Here is a 19,273-nt window from a genome sequence, read left to right on the forward strand (position 1 = left end):
AAAGAATGAAATATATATACAAAAAGAAGAAATTTATAATAAAACTAGTTTTTATTATTTTCATGTTTTGGCTTTGATTTGATGTAAATGAATCCCAAAAACTTTGCCAAACAGATGAGGACAGCGTGCAAACTACTCCCACTCCCTAGACTGCATGCATGGACCACGTTTTGTAATTTTTATTTTTTTGATATTGATATTTCCTTTAGGTTTAATTTACCTCGTTCCCGTGATACCCTTTCACTATATTCCCTTTCGTCTTTGCTTTGGGCTTGGCATGTGCTCTATTTTGGACGATTTTTTTCAACGGTGAAAACTAATGAATTCGTTGTTTCACTCATTAACACTCTCGTAAACATTAGGGTTCAAGTCTCCTTTGATGGGTGATATGTAAATACTACTTTTAGTCCTAAACCAAAAGTTAAAAAGAAAAAAAAGAAAGAGAAGAAGCATGTTTCCCTTCCCTTCTTTTGTCCCAATTCTATCACTCAACATTCCTTTGTCTCTAAAAAAAAAAAAGTGGATGTGGACAATGGATTTGTATCACCCTCTTCTCATTTCTCAATGTTTTTGGCATCGAAAATGTCAAACCATGGACGGCTCTGATTAACTCTCTCGAGATCGTAGTATGAGAATAAAAGGAACATATATATATATATATATATATGCATGTTACAAATATAGAATCACAAACTCAATCAATGTTATTTCATAAACCAACAAAAATTAAAGCACAAGTTCAAGCTCTTTCTTGGTTTTATTATGTAGTAATTGATTACATGATGGAATGACGCTATTATCATGCAGAAAGCAAGTGAAATATATATATATATATATATATATATATATATATAAAGAATAAAGTGCAAAAGAGGCCGAAAAAGAAGTAGAAAGCCTGCAATAACAAAAAGAGGGAGGGATGGGGGGGTGGGGGCCTAAATTATAATAACAACACAACTACTACTGCTTACATTTCATAATACTAATAATAAAGCATCCTCTTTATCCATGACAAAGCATTAACAATGACAGTGAAAAGGAGGGTGAGGGTGGCAGCAAACAGGCAGCCGATCCCATAACACAACCGCAATTATAGAGATGAAGGTGACTGACAGACAGTAACAACTCAATGGGGGAGGCGCAGGCTGCTGCTGCACACATACAACTTCCATAACAGCCGTAAAGGCTAAAAACATCAGAGACTCCAATGTTATATACTAATGTTTTTATGAATATATTATCTAAAACTTTTATGCTTGTAAATAGTTTACGAAGGGGAAGCTAAGGCTCAGCTGACTGCGGAATTTTCTGACCCACCTGTGATGCCTGATAGGGCTGATTTTCTTTTGTCCCTCAATTTAATCAAAGGGTCCCCAGATTGTTGCTAAGGTTTATGTTATGGTCTCCCTTCTCTTATTCTATATCTTGATATCTTCTGCTGTTAGGGTTTTACCCTCTTTTTTTTTTTTTTTTTTGTAATGAGAAAAGAGACACCATTATTCTGATTTTCATGCAAGATGGGATGGGATGATTTTTGTGGGAGAGGAAGGTGAGCATGGAATTTTCGTATGATTTTATTTATTTATTTACAACTACCATTGGCATAAAATAGGTTGGGAAATAGGTAGGGGTCCCCAACCTGGATGAGTGGTCAGTTTAGGCTTGCCGAGATGATGGATGTTACGTGGGCTGTCTCTGCACTTCTAAATGGGTATTCCAAAAACCTAAGCCTTTCGTGGTAACCCACTGTCGACGCAGTAAATGAGAATTTAATGACCCCTTTTTTCCTTCCTCTCCAACCAAACTACAAGGCAATCAAATAACCATTTACTTTCTTTTCAACTATTCATTTGTATGTATATATTGCCTTATGGCTGGGATACACGAAATAGATTATAGTATCTAAGTTTTTGCTTCCTATTTTCTTTCCGTTATTATTACATGTTTAATGAATAATGATGATCATTGTATTTAATTTTTTAAAAAAATAAATTATTCAATTCAACCAATATCACTAGTACACCGTAAACCCTACCGTGAGATAAATGCCATGGGGGATGCTAATTAAGATTTACCCACTCACGCTTACAATGGGAACAAAAGAAGAAGAAGAAAAAGAAACAATGAAATTGCTGCAGCTTCAGTTGTTCATTTTTCTCTCATTCAAACCTCACACTGATCAATCAAATTGTAGAACATCTTAAGTACGGTTGTGGAAATAAAAGCTGACAACAATAGGTTATGAAGGTTGCTTATGTTACACCTCTGTCCCACCAGAAATAATCACTCCTAACTTCCTTCATTTTGGTACATCTAAATCATTTGGTTGAAATCATGAGATATGGTGTTGTGCTCACCTCATACTTTAATTATGTGATTGGAGGTTCAGTCCCATTTCATGACTAATCGTTTATTTTTTCAAAGTGTATCCGTAGTGAGAAAATTAATTATTATTATCAATAATGGATACCTTAGTTACAAAAAAAAAAAATGATAACGTTGAGATTTTAGTAAATTTTGAATCTCAAATCCGAATCTCATAAATGTGTTATTTTTTAAATTCATTTTAATTATAGTTATTTAGTTTCAATTTAGTCAGTTGTTGAAATGATTAGTTGTAATGATGGATTTTGATAAAAACTGTTAATGTATAAGCATTTATTTTAAAAGCCTCGAACTTCTGTTCAGGTTATTAACTGAAACTGCCGAGATTCTGGTCCTGACCAATAGAGAAAATGGTTATAATGTATGTACGCAATTTTGACTAGTAATAATATTAGCCGATTTTTCTAACTAGAGTCAATGCCGCCTTATTATTTTTAGTTCTGGGTCCTTGATAATCTAAATTTAGGTCCTACCATGCCTAATTGTCGAGCAATGCGTAACCAAGGAAGAGAGGGCCTTGGCCCTCTTGGCTGAATGGTACCTCTTCAAGTGTAAATTAGTCAATTTAATCCCTTTCAACTTTTTAATGGAAAAATTGGTCAAAAGTTCAAATTTCACTCTAAGCCATTTTAATACAAAATATGTAGCTTTGACTGCCCTAAAGTTTTTTAGTTTACCTCAAAAGCCCCCATCACATAATTCTTGATTTCATGATTGTGCATACATCTCTTGTCCTACTTTATAATTTCAATTGTAATGTATTTGTGGGCAAAACTAGGAATTTAGCTTAATCCTTAAATGTTTACATACGTGGACAGTTACGAAAATAACAAAACCAAGGCACATACAGTACAACAACGCATTTGATGGTATAAAACCCATCAGGTAAGCAGCCCAAAACGCTTACTCGGATACAATGGGCCTAGTGGCGGACACAGCCAGTTTAATATTAGTACACCAACCATGAACTGAAGTATGTTACAATTCTGCCAGGATTTAGCTACAAGCTGAAGAGTGTATATCCTCTAGAATGGTGAGCCTTGGGGGTTCTTTCGTTATGCTTTGTAAACCAACTTTTCTGCCCCATATTGATCCCAGGAGCTCAGAGATTTGGTGTATAAATGACTTTAAAACAATCATTCAACCTGGTCAGGTAGCTTGCAGGTCTTGAATCTTGCAAGTCCAGTACAGGAGCTTCCATCCGAAGGCTTCACCACATTCTGAAATGTATTCACTTTCTATACTTTAACACCTATGCACAATATACAACGCTTCCAACAGCACGTTGATTCATCAACCCCACATTTTATATTCGGGCTCAAGCACTAAATAACCTTCTATTCCGCTGCCAATATAGTGAAAATTGGTTATGTAAACAGTCCTATAAGTACATGTCTACTAGCCAAAGCTTCCTACCATCAATAGAGTCTAGAATACAACAGTGTAGAATGGTAAAGGAAATACCCCTTATTTTGATCAGCATTTCTCTGGTTCTGGTTTCGTGTGTGAGCCATGCGCTCGATACTTCATTAAGTTAGAAGCTTCTTTAGCCTCAAGCCACAGTTGCCTATAAAATAAGGCTTCTGGTGGAATTTCATGCTCCTTCTTATTAACCTGGATCTTGTACTGAGAATAGAAAAGTTAAGAGCATCTTGCCAATTAATTAAAGCATCAAATTCAGTAACAAATTATCAGCTCATTGACCTACTTGCAACCTTCAGCATCATTACTTTGATAAAAAGAGCATAGCATCCTACTTTTTTTTCTTTTTAATCATTACAATATTGGGGGAAGGGAAAGGGGGATAACAGGGTTTGAACCAATGTCACAGCGCCCTACTACTTAACATAAGAACAGATGTTTCATGCATTTTCTGATAATGTAAAACAGCTTTATCCCTCACCTTTGACACTTGAAAATTTGTATTATCCACTGACAATGCATTATTTAAGGTTTTCAGAACCTGGTAAAGCTCCTAGGATGAGATTGTTTACATGTCTTGTAATAGAAAACAACTATTCATACAGAGGCAGCAAGGGGGTCTAAGATCATTCTATCTCAGGTCAAATGCTTTCAGTCTTAGCATATAAGAGAATAATAGTTTATTTTCTGATCTAGGCATGGCCGGTGAAATGTAAATCGAAAAACAGATGCAATAAGGTTGCAATTATTATCATAGGAACATAATAACGTTATCTTTAAAACATTAAGCAAAATGACGCATACAAGACCAAGAATGCGAAAAAAGATATAAAAGTACCGTACCTCACGGTGATCAGCTGCTTGTCTTTTACCATATAAAGTGCTCAAGTGACTTGATTCGGGCCTTACACCTCTTTCACCAGCCCAATGTCTGATAACACCATAAAGGTTATTAATTATATTAAGGATCTTATCATGCTCATACTCACTCATTGAACCTAAAGCAAATGAATAATTCTGTAGAAGCAACTCCGACAAAAATTGGATTGTGTTAATCATTAAATTAACATCAAGTTTGGGAGGTGTAGACTTGGATGGCTCTTGAAATCTTTGAGTTAAATCAGAAAAAACACCATCTCCAATTGAATGTGAAGTCAGGGAAATTTCTGTCGTAGGGAATGAGATGCTAGAACTTGGCCCAGCCTGTGCCATGTCCGCAACACTGTCTAGCGCATTATATGTTGCATTAGCAATACCCTCCATGCAGCCAGCAACATTTTCAAGCTGACTTTCAGAGATAACACTCTCTTTCCCAGGAGGTTGAAAACTGCAAGGACTGCCATACTCGAGTCTTGAGTCATGGGCATCAATAGAAAAATGGAATCCTATATCATTGATCCTTTCTGAAGGACATGTGCCTGCTCTAGCAGAACCCAATAATTCATTTTCTCTTGATGAAGAAATAGCAGCTAAAGCTCCAATATTCTGAGAAGCGAGAGAATTATCTCCATGACAATCCTTCTGATGATAATCGGCTTTTTGTTTAGAATTTCCAGGAATAAACACAGGTGCCAGAGGATTTAAACTATTACGTGCCACTTTTTTGTTCTTAGAATGTTCTAATTTCGGAGACACTGAAACTCTGAAAGGAGATTGACCCTTAGAATCTTCTGAATTCACAGGCACTGAACAGCTAAACGGAGACTTATATGCCTGTGTTCCTGGCCAGCAAGGTGAATCTACATCCAAATCATCACTGTTGGTGGAACATTTATCATCAGCTATGCCTGCTTTAGCATCATGTTGTTCTAAAGCCAAGTCTTCATGAACATTGGGACAAGCAATTTGAAGCTTGGATTTTTCCATAATAGAAGGGCTTTTAGTCTCATTGCAGGCAGGTTCAACAATAGTTCTCAATAAAAGGTCTTGGCAAGCAACCTTGTCTACAGGACTCTGCACTATATCACTACCAATCATGCCAGGCATGACATAGCCAAAATATGAATCCGTTTTGCTGAGTGCATCAGTGCCACCATAAGCCACATTCTCTAACGGAACAGGATTAACAATTGGTGGATTGTAACTAGCACTTGATGGTTTGAAAGTTTGAGCTGAATAAGCAAAATGCTTTGGTGCACATGAAACCAGAGTTTCAGCAGCACAAGAGGCAAGATTGGGAAAGCATCTCTCATTGTTAATAATAGTTGAATCACAATGACTCATACTCAGCAATGGCGCTGAAGACGACAGTTTACTCTGAGTATGTTGAGGTCTTGAAGAAAAGATCAAACCTGATGATATTGAACACGACTTCGTCAAACATATATTCGACAAATTTACTTTGGAATTAGCCATTCAAAAAACACTGCTTTCTGTAAGTGTTTTATCCTTGTATTCTGGTCTAATTCTATTATCTCTTTCATGCAAAACAGAAGATGTTTCACTAACAAGTTTTGATACTTCAATAGTAGTACCTAAACAAAATCATTAACAGTTTGAGCCCTTATTGCATGGACACTAGAAAAAGAAAAAATTGATTGAAATATGTTTCCTATTTATTCATCTTTGCATCTACAATTAATCTCCGGTCAATCCAAGATGAATAAAACCCTAAGATTCATAACTTATATAACTACTTATCCTTTGAAGTTACTAAATTTCAAGTATTAGAAAGTCACAAACTCACAATTGCTAATACCTAATGACAGTAATGAGATTGTCGTAGTTTATTTCTAGTGACAGAATACAAGAATATAAGAACAAAATCAGCACCAGTGAATCAATTATAGCAAATTATTTAGTTCCCTACGAACATGAAAAACCCTGTAAGAAACTGAAAGTACCTTGCTGAAGCAGGTTCCCTTGTAACCCGTGATGATTTGTAGCAGTTCCCAGCACTCCACTCTCTGGGTCCACATTGTTCAAGCTTGAAGAACTAGGAGTGAAACTGGTTTGAACTAGAGGATCCACGAAAGGGTTGTTTGTAAAACAAGAATTAGGCTCAAAGTCAAGGTCATTGACAAAAGGGGTAGCAGTAATTGCAGTAGAGTCAGAGTCGTAAGCACAGTAGCCTTGTTGACGTTGACCACCCAAATTCAGGTAAGGAAAGGGTTGATCAAGACCGGAAGTAGAGTCAAGCAAAGGGTCAAAAGATTCATGGCGATTGAAAGGGCTGGTGATGGTGAACGGACGAGCCAAAGGAGACAAACGAGACGAGGGTGTTGGGATTGAAAAGACATTCATGGCCGCTTTACTTCCTTCACTCATCGTTCTCCACACCAAACCACACCCACTTAAAAACACACACACACACAAAAAAACCTGTTAAATTTTTAACATTACATAGACACAAACAAAACAGAACAGAAAATCATGAACTAATGATAAGTGGACATGATCATCATGCTGTTATTCTTAACATGATTTTTTTTCCAGTGGTAGATGAAAAAAGGAAACAGTTTTGATCTTGAAGTGGTAAAAGAATAATTGAAGAATGCATATTGAATATAACATGAATGGATGGACTATTTCATATTTCTTACCTGAAAAAGAAATTATTGAAGCTGGTTTTTTTTTCTGAAGAAGAAGAAAAAGGGGGGGGGGGGGGGTTGGAGTTTGAACTTTTTATTTTAATTTGTTTGGTTTTATTCTGTAGGAAGAAGAACACGGAGAAACTCTTCCTCTTCTATTTGATTTTTATTTGAACATGGACTTTTTTTTCTTAATGACAGTTTCCTTAATAAGTCATTGACCAATTCTACACTAACACGTAGGATCACCCCTCGCTCTTTTTCCTATTTATGATTTAACCCTTTAACTTTTCCATTTATTTTCTTTTTTTTTATACAATTACTAAATTACGCCTATAGCAACTCGATTACTCTAATAGTAACCGTGCTAAAAGCATGTTCTCTTTGTTCGCATTAAATTTATTTATTTTTATAAATAATTAATGTAAAATTAAACTAACAATACGAATGAAGTTTAAATTAAAAGTAATGCTAAATTTATCACTCCAAATTGCAAAATTTAGTAAGTAAAATTTGTTAAATGATCAAAGCTATATGAATAGGATAATAAATGAATTAGGGGCTCGGCCCCCTCTGATTACATGAGACTTGCTTTCAGAACGAAAATATAAATCTATAAAATGACAAAAAGAAACTGGCATTTAATTAATCTGTCAAAATTGAAAAACATATTATCATTTCATGTAAATTAGGAAGAGATGAGGGATTCATTTGTAATTAACACAAAATGAGGGACGTTGCATATCCTATTAGGTAATGGATTAAATAGATGGCTTTCCGGGAAACTGGTAAGAAGTAAGAACCCAACTACCACGAAGAGAAAAATGAAATTACCAAATTATCAATTGAAATTAAGTTAATTAATTTATTGTGTCTCTTTTTTTTATTATGTATTAACAATATTTTAAAGAATATAAATATACCAAGAAATTAATAAATATTTGTGTCTTAATAATTTACTTATAAAACTTAATAATTTTTTTAATGGCACGTGGAACACGGCTTTTGACATTGGCAACTTGGTAAGAACTTCAACCGTTGGATCTTTCTTTTTGGCAAATACCAAACCAATCAAACGGTCCAAGACAATTTCAATGAGTTTCCTACCTTCTCGATGAAGAAAGGGCACTTTTTTTTTTAGGAAAAAAAATGGTTCAATTTTATTAATTTATTCTTTCTAGGAAGATACAAGGACCAAAAGGAAACTTTGATTAATTTCTGGGAAAATGGAGCTAAGTAAAAATTTAAATTATCCAAAGTGACATCATTGGTATTTTGACATTTGTAGAAAAGATTTTAGTAAATGCATTTTTTTTAAACTTTAGTTACATCTTTTATTTGTCAATATTTGACGCTGGCATAAGATTTGTGAATAATTTTTTTTGTAAAAAGTATTATTTATATTAAAAATACATATTTATCCAGACATGCATTAAGTATTGTTTTATATATATAAAAAATCTCTAGTAATTGTATTCACCAAGATTACTTTGTTTATAAGTTTCAGTGTTGGTCCATTTGTATCAAACAAAAAGAAAAGTACATTTGACCTATAAAATGAAAGAATAATCTATTAATATCTTATCTAAATATTTTAGTTTGTATAGTATAATGTAATATTATAATTGTATAGGTGTGATGTGTTCAGAGGTGGAGTTGGAAAAAAAAATTTGAGGGTCGAATTAAATTATATATTTTTACGATAGTAAAAATATAATTTTACTATTTTAATAGATTATAGTTTTATAGTTTTAAAAGATTAAATTAATTTTTTTTATTATTTTTAGGGGGTTAAAGCGTAATTTTATCATTATTAATTTAAAATTTTATAAATTATAAAATACCTAAATAAAAAAAATATTTTAGAGGGTCGGGCCCTACCTGCCCCCCTTGGCTCCGCCACTAGATGTGATTGTTATTCACTTCATCTTTTAATCATGAGGCTAAAAGTTTGATCCTTGCTCGTAGGAATGGAGTATACTTTGACAAAAAAATTATTTTTATATCCTTTTAAAATTTAAAACATAAAGGTAATATAGTAATTTCAAATTATCAGGACAAAACGTGCAAACAAATAAATATCAAAATTGCTAAAATTCATTTAAAATGGATTGATTCAAAATTTATCCATAACATGTCTGAAAATGGAAAAAATTCACAAATTACCACATGCACGATAATATACCTTCATGACCAAGAAAACAGTAACGCGGCAAGCAATGGAGCAGATTCCAATCGAGTACATTCACTCTTTACAACCCCCAAAAGATGAAATATATATATATAGATTACTTTTAACAAAAGCTACATATATTAATAATTAAATCCACAATGATGAAATTCTTTTCACACTCAGTTATTGATCCATCATGGTGAATTAATGTCACAAATTCAATTTACATATACATTTATTGCTACATGAGAGAGCAAGCATTCACATTGTCATCGTTGAACAAGTTACTGACTTTGTCGTCTCCACGAATCGTTACAGGTATGTTACCATGCCTGTGTCCTAAGTTGTATCCATGCCTGTAATAATTATAACTCTCTCTGTACTCATTGGTCGTGTCTTTATAATATTCAGCGGTTGTGGTGAAGTACAAAGGAGGATCAGGGTAAGGCCAGAATTCAGCCCTTTTCCCTGCCCTCCTCACTCGTTTCAGAACCTTGTTCCGATCAACGTATCCGATCACGGTCACCTTCTCCATCTCTATGTCGACTTCCACCGAATCGATCCCTAACATCATTAATAATGATCCTATGAAAAGGAATCATTCCCTTAAAGAAAAGGAGAACATGTTATGAAATATACCTCTAAGCTTGTAAATGGCGTTTTTGACTACTCTTTCGCAACCAGTGCAGCACATCCTGACTTTGAGGTCCACCGTCTAATAAAGCAAAGATTTATAAGTTTTAACAGTGAATACTGAATAGATTATTCTGGGTTTATGTTCATCTTTTTTTCCTTGTTCAAAAAGGCCCCTTATGCTTTGTTCTTTTATGTAGCTATAGGAAACTTGAGGGATTAAGAAACCCCTCCACCATGTTTAAACTTGATTGGTTTTTGGAGGTTCTTGAACCCAATCAGACCAGGAAACCTATTCCTAAAGCTGGTTCAAGAACTATATACTAAAAGTTTACTGCACATTTCACTGAAGTTTAAGGCTTTATTTTTGTAAATTTTGAGAGAAAAAAAAAAAAGATTTTAGCACATGGTTTTATAGAGTTAATAACTTCCAAACATAGAATGAACAGGGTTTAGGATAGGAGTTTTTACAATATTTTCTTCAACCGGTTAAAATTAAGAGTTAAATTATATTTTATTATTTTTATTTAAAAATAAGTAAATTAATTTTATATGTTAGATTAAAAAGTAATTTGATCATTTTTGTTAAAAATATTTTTACTATTAAAAACTGGTTTAATTGATGAAATAATCAGACAATTACACTTGGCGTGCAATGCTTATCTCATGCTGACATACTGAGACAAATTTTTAATAATAAAATGAATGGAATTTTTAATAAAATAACAAATTTACTCTTTAATCTAATGTATAAAGATTAATTTACTTATTTTTTAAATAAATAAAATAAAATACAATCCATTTCCTAATAAAACCTCGTTTGGACGTTTAAAATTTAACCAAACAACAAAGGAACAAACATAGCATGTTCAACAAGCAATATAACCTTTTTTTCTTTGAAGAAAAGCATGTAGGTTGTATATTCAAAAATATATTCTCGTTATCATATCTAAATATGTATCAGATGCAAGAGATAAATAGCCGTCATGTATACATTCATAAGACCCATTTTTTTTTTCCATTCATTGTCATGACAAGTCGGCGAAGGCAAACAATTAAGATACCTAGATGGATTCAAAAAAGAAGAACAAAATATACTATGGGGGGATGAAGGGAAACCTGCAAGGAAAGTGGTCGAGCCTTAGGCATGCTGTAGTAATTGATGTTGGTGATTATGCCTTTTCTTTTCTGTCGATCACCAAAGAAACAGTAAGCGATGGCCGATTTAATGGAACCAAATGCTCTTGCTATTAAGGTAGCCATTAGAGACAAGTCAGCTCCCGTTTATAAAGACAAGAAAAACTTATCAAAGACGTTGAATCCAATAACCCTTCCCAGCCCCAGAAGATATTCCTCTATTGCATATAAACCCAGAGTTGTGACAAACCATTTCTTATATATGTTTAATATACATATAAACACATTGGAGCTTACACATAGGTATGGAAATTTATAAAATAAAACCCTTTTGGGAGAGAAAGGTATCGAAAAAAAACATATGTTAATGCTTGAAATGTGGGTCAAGCTAAACATGATTATCGGTGATACACTCAGAAGAGAATGTCGGCTGACTTTGAGATAATGGGATGGGTTTAATTAGTAGGGAAAGCCAGGTTTTGATGCAAAGTGATCCTCCACCATCTTTTCGAAAATCCCAATACAACATACTTGCAACAATGATCTATATAGAAAGGTTACCAGAGTTTTATTCCCCACACATTGGTTTTATTTTAGGTTAAACCTTACAAGTTATGTATGTTTTCATGGAATCCTAAAGAAAATAAGAAAAGGGTTTACTGGAATTTGAATCCCGAATCTATTAGATATCATTTTTTAAAATTTGAAAATATGAATAAACCGAACTAAACTCTTGAGTTTTTTAAGAAAGGTAAATTGCTTCCATTAAGATCTTAACTATGGTTTCTAAGGGGACAAATACCTAATTATACGATAAAAGAAGGGCTACCTTAGATGTAATCATATCTATAGTTTGTATTTTATGGGTTTGTGCTACTCATACCCTACTGGCTACTTGTAATATATTTTGTATTTTTAACACAAAATAATGTTATCCATTTAGATTTATGTGCCAATGTAGTTTATCTTGAGCAACTTTTGGTTACTAATTTTTTTGTTCACAGGATTCGATGTTTTCTTTTTATATTTCTGTTAGTGACAATTCAGTGATTATCATTGGAAGCATAACTTGTTTAAAGAAAAAGAGAACAACTTTCTTTCCTGCCATTAACTCACAATTCTAGAGATGCAAAAAGACAACAGTATAACATGAAGAATGTCCTTGAATTTATAATTGGAATCAAGAGCTAGCTTTCTGCATTTTGATTCTGCATGTTTAGAGGTTCCGTGGACCATAACTAATTTAGCATTTATAATATAGCACCTATTGTACTTTTAGAACCAGAATTTTCATCTTTCTGTAATTAATAATTTGCTCATACCGCATATTTAGATACTATCTATCTGCTACTTAGGATCCCATTAACAGGATGAGGCACTTTATCAAAGAAGGGGGGCCTGTGATCTCATTAGAATTTTAAAAAATCTGGAAAAAAAAAAAAAAAGATGACACAGCTGCTTTGATTTCCAAGATACTTTCTGAAGCAACATTGCTAGTATTTTTGTGCCAATACATTCAATTATATCAACATTTACAACGAGATGATATGAACCCTGGTACCTTTTATGCAAACATCTTTTTCCTTCTCAGTTTGCCTATGGCCTCCCAAGTGCGGGACTTTGCTCCGATTACTCTGAAAGATGCCGCATCACTTGATGGTCCTTCTGCAACACTGCTACTTAGTGGTTCCAGAGGACTTTAGCTGAAATCCTGATAGCTATTTGCTTGGTTGGAGAATTTTAACTAATACCATCAAAGCATATATGTTTTGCATATATATATATATAGGGACCACCAAAGCATATACATGGAGGTTCTTATGCTGAGAGCCCATGTTAGAAATGGTTGTGATTGGGAAACATGGAGCATTTTGAAGAATTTCATTCCCAATGTTTCTGGTTTCAAAGGCATCCAAACAGAATCCATAACGAGCACGTTACGTCAGTGGGGTATGCCCTACTTTTGCCATTTGGTGTGGGGTTGGGCCATTAAGCCATTTGATGGGTAACAGTTGAGGGTTGAGTATTTATGTAAACAAAAAAAATATCTTAAATGACTATAACGCAATTAAATACATAAATGGATAAAAAAATACAAAAAATTGCCAACATTTTCTTTTGAGATTGGAAACTTCATTACTCAACCGTACAGCTTATCTGATTTCAGCTAATGTTACCAGCAGTGAATATGTTACCGGCCAATTCATCTACAATAAGGTTTTGGCATTGTTGTGGCGAAGATTGATGGTAAAAAAGAACACTCTTTTCCCTACATATTACACATTAAGACAACTCTCTAGGCCAGCAGTAAAACCAAAGGCCATTGTGCAACATATTATACAAAGCATTCTCACGTATTCTTCAAAGCATGTGCATACACATCGGGCACAATGTACATAACTTGATCATATTTCCTACAAGATACAAAAAAGGGGGCAACAGTCTACCTACCTACATACGGCCTGTTTGAACACCATCAAGAAGTCAAGATCCAAGTCATAACCATATCCCCATGAAGAGAGCGAACAAGAGAGTAATAGTGAAAATGGCTATACCAGGAACTAATAGGGAGTTTGGGCGATGAAGTGCAGGAGCTGGCTTTAAGTGCAATGATGGACCCTTTTGGCTGCAGCTATGTTGCTCATCTACCTGTTTTACCCGCAGCCTTGGTTTTGAATAAGATTCATCAGCAATATCCCTGCTGCCTTCAAATTTGAGGAACCGGTTCTCTACTTCTGACTCATCAGAGCTAGAAGTCTTGCAAGAGCTAGAAATCTGTCCTGTAGCTTCATCTTCTGTGGCCTACATTCAAAGCATTGAAAGATATTATTCACAGTTTGAAAGGCCTGGTACTTCAGTATATTAACATTATACTTTAGACTTTTGCCGAAACAAAATGGAAGGTACCATGAAGAATATACGAATCATGCTAAAATTAGCTTTTCCTAGTTCCTCTACCTCAGTTAGCGCAGACTGAACTTCTTCTTTACCGAGGCCAGGACTTGTCATGTTCCCACCATCGATACAGCCTGCAGAACCATTCATTGGCCCAGTAGAAAGTTGCAAACGTATTCTTCTAGGAGCAATGGCTTGGTTTACAATATTCATCTCTGACTCATCAGAGCTAGAAGTCTGTCCTGCAGCTTCAGCTTCTGTGACCTGCATTTAAAGTATTGGAAGAAATTGTTCACTTCAAGAAATGTAATTCAGTGACTAGCATTATATTTTGACCTTTGGCAAAAGAAAAGGAGTAAGATAAACAGTGCATCAACAGCACTCAAAATTAGCTTTTTTCCTGGTAACTCTACCTCGGTTAGAGCAGACTGAACTTCTTCTTCAACGAGGCCAGGACTTGTCATGCTCCCACCATCGACACAGCCTGCAGAACCTTTCATTGGTCCAGTAGAAAGATTAATTTGCAGGCGTATTCTTCTTGGAGCAGTGCCTTGATTTACAATATTCTTCTCTAACTCATCTGAGCTAGAAGTCAGCCCAGCAGCTTCAGCTTCTGTGACCTGCATTTAAAGTATTGGAAGATATTGTTCACTTTGAGAAATGTATTTCAGTGTACTAATATTATAATTTGGCCTTGGCAGTAAAAACAGCATATCAACAGTGCTCAAAATTAGCTTTTCCCGATAACTCTACCTCAGTAAGAGCAGATTGAACTTCTTCAACGAGGCCAGGACTAGTCATGTTCCCACCATTGACACAGCCTGCAGAACCTTTCATTGCCCCAGTGGAAAGTTTCGTTTGCAAGTGTATTCTTCTTGGTGCAGTGACTTGATTTACAATATTCTTCTCTGACTCATCAGAGCTAGAAGTCTGTTCTGCAGCTTCAGCTTCTGTGACCTGCAAACGAAAAAGATAAGTAAGATAAACAGTATATCAACGGCGCTCAAAATTAGCTTTTACTGGTAACTCTACCTCAGTTAGAGCAGACTGAACTTCTTCTTCTTCAACAAGGCCAGTGCTCATCATTTTTCCACCATCGACACAGCCTACAGAACCTTTCATTGGCCCACTAGAAAGTTTCATCAAGCGTATTCTTCTGGGAGCAGTGCCTTGATTTACAATGTCTGAATTTGGTTGTTGCTGAGATCCACGGGTCCTAATCTTGATTCCAGCTCCACGAGTTCCAAAATTTTCTGAATTTAACTGTTTTAGTGGCTGGCATGTTCCAGTCTTCATTCCAATATCACCACCAAGATCACCACCACTATTCACATGAATTTTCAGACTGGTTAACTGTTGCAAATTATTGATATTACCCATTGCAGAATCAGTAAAAGTTCCTTGGCCAACAGAATAATTTCCAAGACCACTAATATTCCTGGTTCTGTACTCTTGGTTATAAAATGCTGGTTGAGTATGGGTAGGTTCGAAAGAAGTTTGCATTTGCAGTGATTGATTGTTATCAATAGGCCCACCAAGCCACCTACGAGCTCCAACGTCCGTACCAAACTGTTAAGAAGTTGAAAATATAAAAAGAAGTTAAAACCCAAATCTAAGTGCCTTACAAGTGAAAATTTAATACAAAAGAAAAAGGGCTCAAACCAAAGTAAAGCTCAGAAATCTAAAGCGAAAAAAGGCTACAGGCTACATGTATAGGAACATAAAAGCTAGTAGAAAGTTATTTTTTTACCTGTAATTGTGGCATTTCAGTGTCCGTGTCAGCAGGTCTGCCATTTTCTTTGAGATATGAGATTTCTGGTGGTGGTGGCTTTGAGATGAATGAATCACCAAACAAAGGCATCTCTGTTCCATCAACCAAGTTCTTTTGAGTGTTTGACTCTTCACAAGAGTCATAATGGTTACTCAAGATGTCATCCAAGAAAGGAAACGATACATCTTGTTCACTAGTCCCATCCTGGAAATGAAATCCATTTTGATCATGACCAAAATCATTTGCATAAGGAGAATCCACGAATAAGGACAGATCTTCAAAAAGTTGCGAGTTCATTAGTGGTGAAAAGACTTTGGAGTCAATTTCACCATAATTGGGCTCATACAAATTTGAATTGCTTCCCAGGAGCGGATATTTCTGTATTAAAAAGCAAGATAAGTCATTCGCCAAGAATCACAATATAGTCAAGATAAAATAACGATTAATGCAACAAGTCCCAAATCATAGATAAATTATCCACTTCACACCTCCACCATAGTTTCTTCTGTGGCATGATAATCAGCATTAGAAGTCATATGACTATTGCAGCTGCTAGTATCACCTGTTATTTGATCATTTTGCATTAAGTTATCAGGCTTTTGAGCTTGCGTATCGGATGAAACAGTATCTTGGAGAAGATCCGATGAAGTATCATCAGGAGATGATTTTATCATGGCAGGGGAATATCCTGTTTGTTCCACTTCATCATATTTCACAATATCATTCCTCCCTTCTACTTTATGAAACAATCGACACAAAACAAAAGCACTCTGCACCACACACAAAAAAGGGTCCAAGTCATATAACCATTCCTACTTTCCTTTTAACTTCTCTTTCTTCTTGGCTTTTCAATCAAACAAATAAAGCTAACAATAGCAAAACTTTAACACCATGAAAATAATTGCAGCAACTTAAACTAAAAAAAAGAAGTAAAAATCTAAAAAGAAAACCTGGCCAGGAGCCGTGCCATCAAGTTCCCTGGTAGTGGGGCGGTATTCGTGCATGATCCAGTTAGTACGCTCACCCTTGGGAGCCCGGCCCTTGTAGAAAACCAGGGTCTTCTTCATGCCGATAAGTGACTTTTTGGACTTGATGGTTCGATCCTTCCCCGTGGCTTTCCAATAACCTTTATCCGTTGCTCTGTTGGAACGGTGGCCGTTGGGGTACTTCCTGTCACGAGGGCAGAAAAAGAACCACTCCGGATCGTCCGATTTTATTACCGATAATCCTGAATTTAATTCAAAAATCCCATTTTTTAATTTAAAAATGACTAATTTCGCAATATAAAGTATTTTCAGCATAGTGAGAGGAATTTCAAAAAGGAAAATAAGTGAGTTTACGAGAAATTTCCAGTTATAGAAAACAGGAATAAAATTTATGAACTATATATGTCTTTCAAGTGTAGGGGAATAAAGGAATTTCAGGTGACGCACGGTATCAAAGATTCAAAAAAATTCTGCACCGAATAATTTCTCTTTCTTTTTTCTTTTTTTGTCTTAACAAGAACTAAAATAAAAAGAGAGAAAAAAAAATACCAGGCAAATCCCAGGGCTCCCATTTGCAGACATCAATTTCAGGAATGACCTCGACTTCGGAATGACGACCGTTGATCTTCAACCTAAGGTAGTGATTGATAAGTTCTTCATCAGTCGGCCTGAATCTAAATCCTAAAGGTAAAGTTTCCATCGTCAACACTTCCATAACTCCCTTCAGATAAACCCTAACCTCTAAAACTCTTTTACAACTACACCTTTTTCTTTAAATAATTCCAGAAAACATAAAAAAAAAACGTCGAATCCTTGTCCACTGTAAGTACAATCGTCTATCTTCGTCGTCTTCTTCGATTACTTAACGAAGGCTATTTTGTTTTTGTGGGTTTTTTTTGTTGTTGTTGTCGTCGTTATTTTGATTGGCTATTCGCCTACTGATATTTCTTGCTCAGCTAAATTTTGTTTATTTTACTGTGTTCTTTTTGTACAAATGGACTACAGGGGTGATCCAATCCAAGCACATCACGTGACTCTCGCGTGATATTGGGAGCTTCGGTGTCGCTTTATCATTCGTGGGATTGATTAATCATTTAAGCGGCCGTATAGTAAGGGAAAGAGCTGCGGCGTATAGTATAATAACCAAACGTGGACAGTAATTTTTCCCTTTTGGTTCACCGCGTAAAAATGTGGTACCAGATAGTTTAATTATTGAAATGCCCTTAATTAATGGACAAAAGGAGAGATAATAGTTAGTGGGGGCTGTAATAATAGAACACTGAGCTTAGCTTCTCCCACAAGACTCTTCTTCTTACCGTCAAAAAGGTAATCTCAGTAGTGCTACGCTTTTTGCTTTTTAGCTTTGTTTTCTTTTTCTGGGTTTTGAATTTGATTAAAAGAAAAGAGCACTTTACTCGTGCGCCAGCGCCACTGCTCTCTGTTTATGAATTTTTTTAGTATTTTTTTAATTATTTTTTAATATTTGCTTCAAATATTTTTGTTCAATTCATATTTTTTTGTTGTATTAAATCACAAATAATCGCTTTTGATTAATGAAATTCATTTTCTAAAAAGAAAATTTCAAGGCGCATACAAATTTGTGTGTTAATGCTACTGAGCTTGCCTTTCAAATGAGTTACGTTATATTAACATATATTTTCACACTAATAAAATGTTAAATTGAAAAAAAATTATTATTGAATATAATTTTATATATTAAATTAATGTATACCTACTTTATGAATAAGAGAATTATTTTGAGATGTTGATATAAATAAATATTTGAGGTTTTGTTGAATGGTAAAAGCTTAAATTATAAAAAATTTAAATTATACTGAAATCAAATATAAATAAATATTTGACGTAGTAATTTTAAATTAAAATTAAATTAACAAATATAATGAAATCAAATTATAAAAAATCGAATTGAACTAAAATAGAACCTTTTCAAAATTTTACACTTTCTCTGTCTTAATGATTTTTCATTTTTTGATGCACTTTATTAACTGTTAGATAATTTTATTTGTAATCCTTTACCATTTTTTTACTAATTTTTTCCTAATATTTAGATTTCACATTTTATTTAAGTTTTTGTTATAAAAGCTCACCCATAATTAATTATTTTATGCCAAATATATAAAAAGAAAAGAATGAAATTATTTTTTTAAAAATAATGCATAGGTTTTGAATTATGTGAAAAAAATCAAAATCAAGATTTAAGAAAAGAAATAAAATGTCACCAAAATCTGGCTTTTGTGTTCAAAAATAAGTTTTAGATGAATTTTTCAATGATTTCTTAAATTTTTCCATCACCAAAAATTCTTGAATAAAGAAAAAAATG

At 34.4% G+C, this 19,273-nt stretch overlaps 3 protein-coding genes and 1 long non-coding RNA gene across 6 annotated transcripts; 1 reads left to right on the forward strand and 3 right to left on the reverse strand.

Annotated features, from left to right (window-relative positions):
• Nucleotides 1-3,146: 3,146 nt before the first annotated feature.
• LOC108487210 (uncharacterized) lies at nt 3,147-7,516 on the reverse strand. 2 transcript variants are annotated; one of them, XM_017791489.2, is made up of 5 exons: nt 7,350-7,516; nt 6,651-7,099; nt 4,651-6,098; nt 3,850-4,011; nt 3,147-3,730 (listed from the first exon to the last, which is right to left on the reverse strand). In XM_017791489.2, the coding sequence occupies exons 2-4, from the start codon at nt 7,072-7,074 to the stop codon at nt 3,862-3,864; spliced, it is 2,022 nt and encodes a 673-aa protein (XP_017646978.1). In that variant the 5' UTR covers nt 7,075-7,099; nt 7,350-7,516; the 3' UTR covers nt 3,147-3,730; nt 3,850-3,861. The 2 variants fall into 2 exon arrangements, with proteins under 2 accessions (XP_017646978.1, XP_052879169.1); XM_053023209.1 differs by lacking the exon at nt 7,350-7,516 and having other exon boundaries at nt 6,651-7,329.
• Nucleotides 7,517-9,604: 2,088 nt separating this feature from the next.
• Nucleotides 9,605-11,522, reverse strand: LOC108489399 (heavy metal-associated isoprenylated plant protein 30-like). The gene is made up of 3 exons (XM_017793933.2): nt 11,263-11,522; nt 10,150-10,225; nt 9,605-10,074 (listed from the first exon to the last, which is right to left on the reverse strand). Exons 1-3 carry the CDS (start codon nt 11,404-11,406, stop codon nt 9,752-9,754), a joined length of 543 nt encoding a protein of 180 aa, XP_017649422.1. The 5' UTR covers nt 11,407-11,522; the 3' UTR covers nt 9,605-9,751.
• Nucleotides 9,650-10,379, forward strand: LOC128285572 (uncharacterized). Its single transcript, XR_008276047.1, has 2 exons — nt 9,650-9,828; nt 9,922-10,379. It is a non-coding gene; the product is annotated as an uncharacterized LOC128285572 (long non-coding RNA).
• Nucleotides 11,523-13,391: 1,869 nt separating the features above from the next.
• Nucleotides 13,392-19,000, reverse strand: LOC108489398 (NAC domain-containing protein 14). Of its 2 annotated transcripts, none has more exons than XM_017793932.2 (9): nt 17,482-19,000; nt 16,897-17,174; nt 16,435-16,716; nt 15,926-16,324; nt 15,208-15,744; nt 14,929-15,132; nt 14,589-14,795; nt 14,239-14,439; nt 13,392-14,082 (listed from the first exon to the last, which is right to left on the reverse strand). In XM_017793932.2, exons 1-9 carry the CDS (start codon nt 17,645-17,647, stop codon nt 13,777-13,779), a joined length of 2,580 nt encoding a protein of 859 aa, XP_017649421.1. In that variant the 5' UTR covers nt 17,648-19,000; the 3' UTR covers nt 13,392-13,776. The 2 variants fall into 2 exon arrangements, with proteins under 2 accessions (XP_017649421.1, XP_017649420.1); XM_017793931.2 differs by having other exon boundaries at nt 14,188-14,439; nt 17,482-18,056.
• Nucleotides 19,001-19,273: the final 273 nt, after the last annotated feature.

The sequence above is a fragment of the Gossypium arboreum genome, chromosome 12, assembly GCF_025698485.1.
Source record: "Gossypium arboreum isolate Shixiya-1 chromosome 12, ASM2569848v2, whole genome shotgun sequence".
Taxonomy (NCBI): domain Eukaryota; kingdom Viridiplantae; phylum Streptophyta; class Magnoliopsida; order Malvales; family Malvaceae; genus Gossypium; species Gossypium arboreum.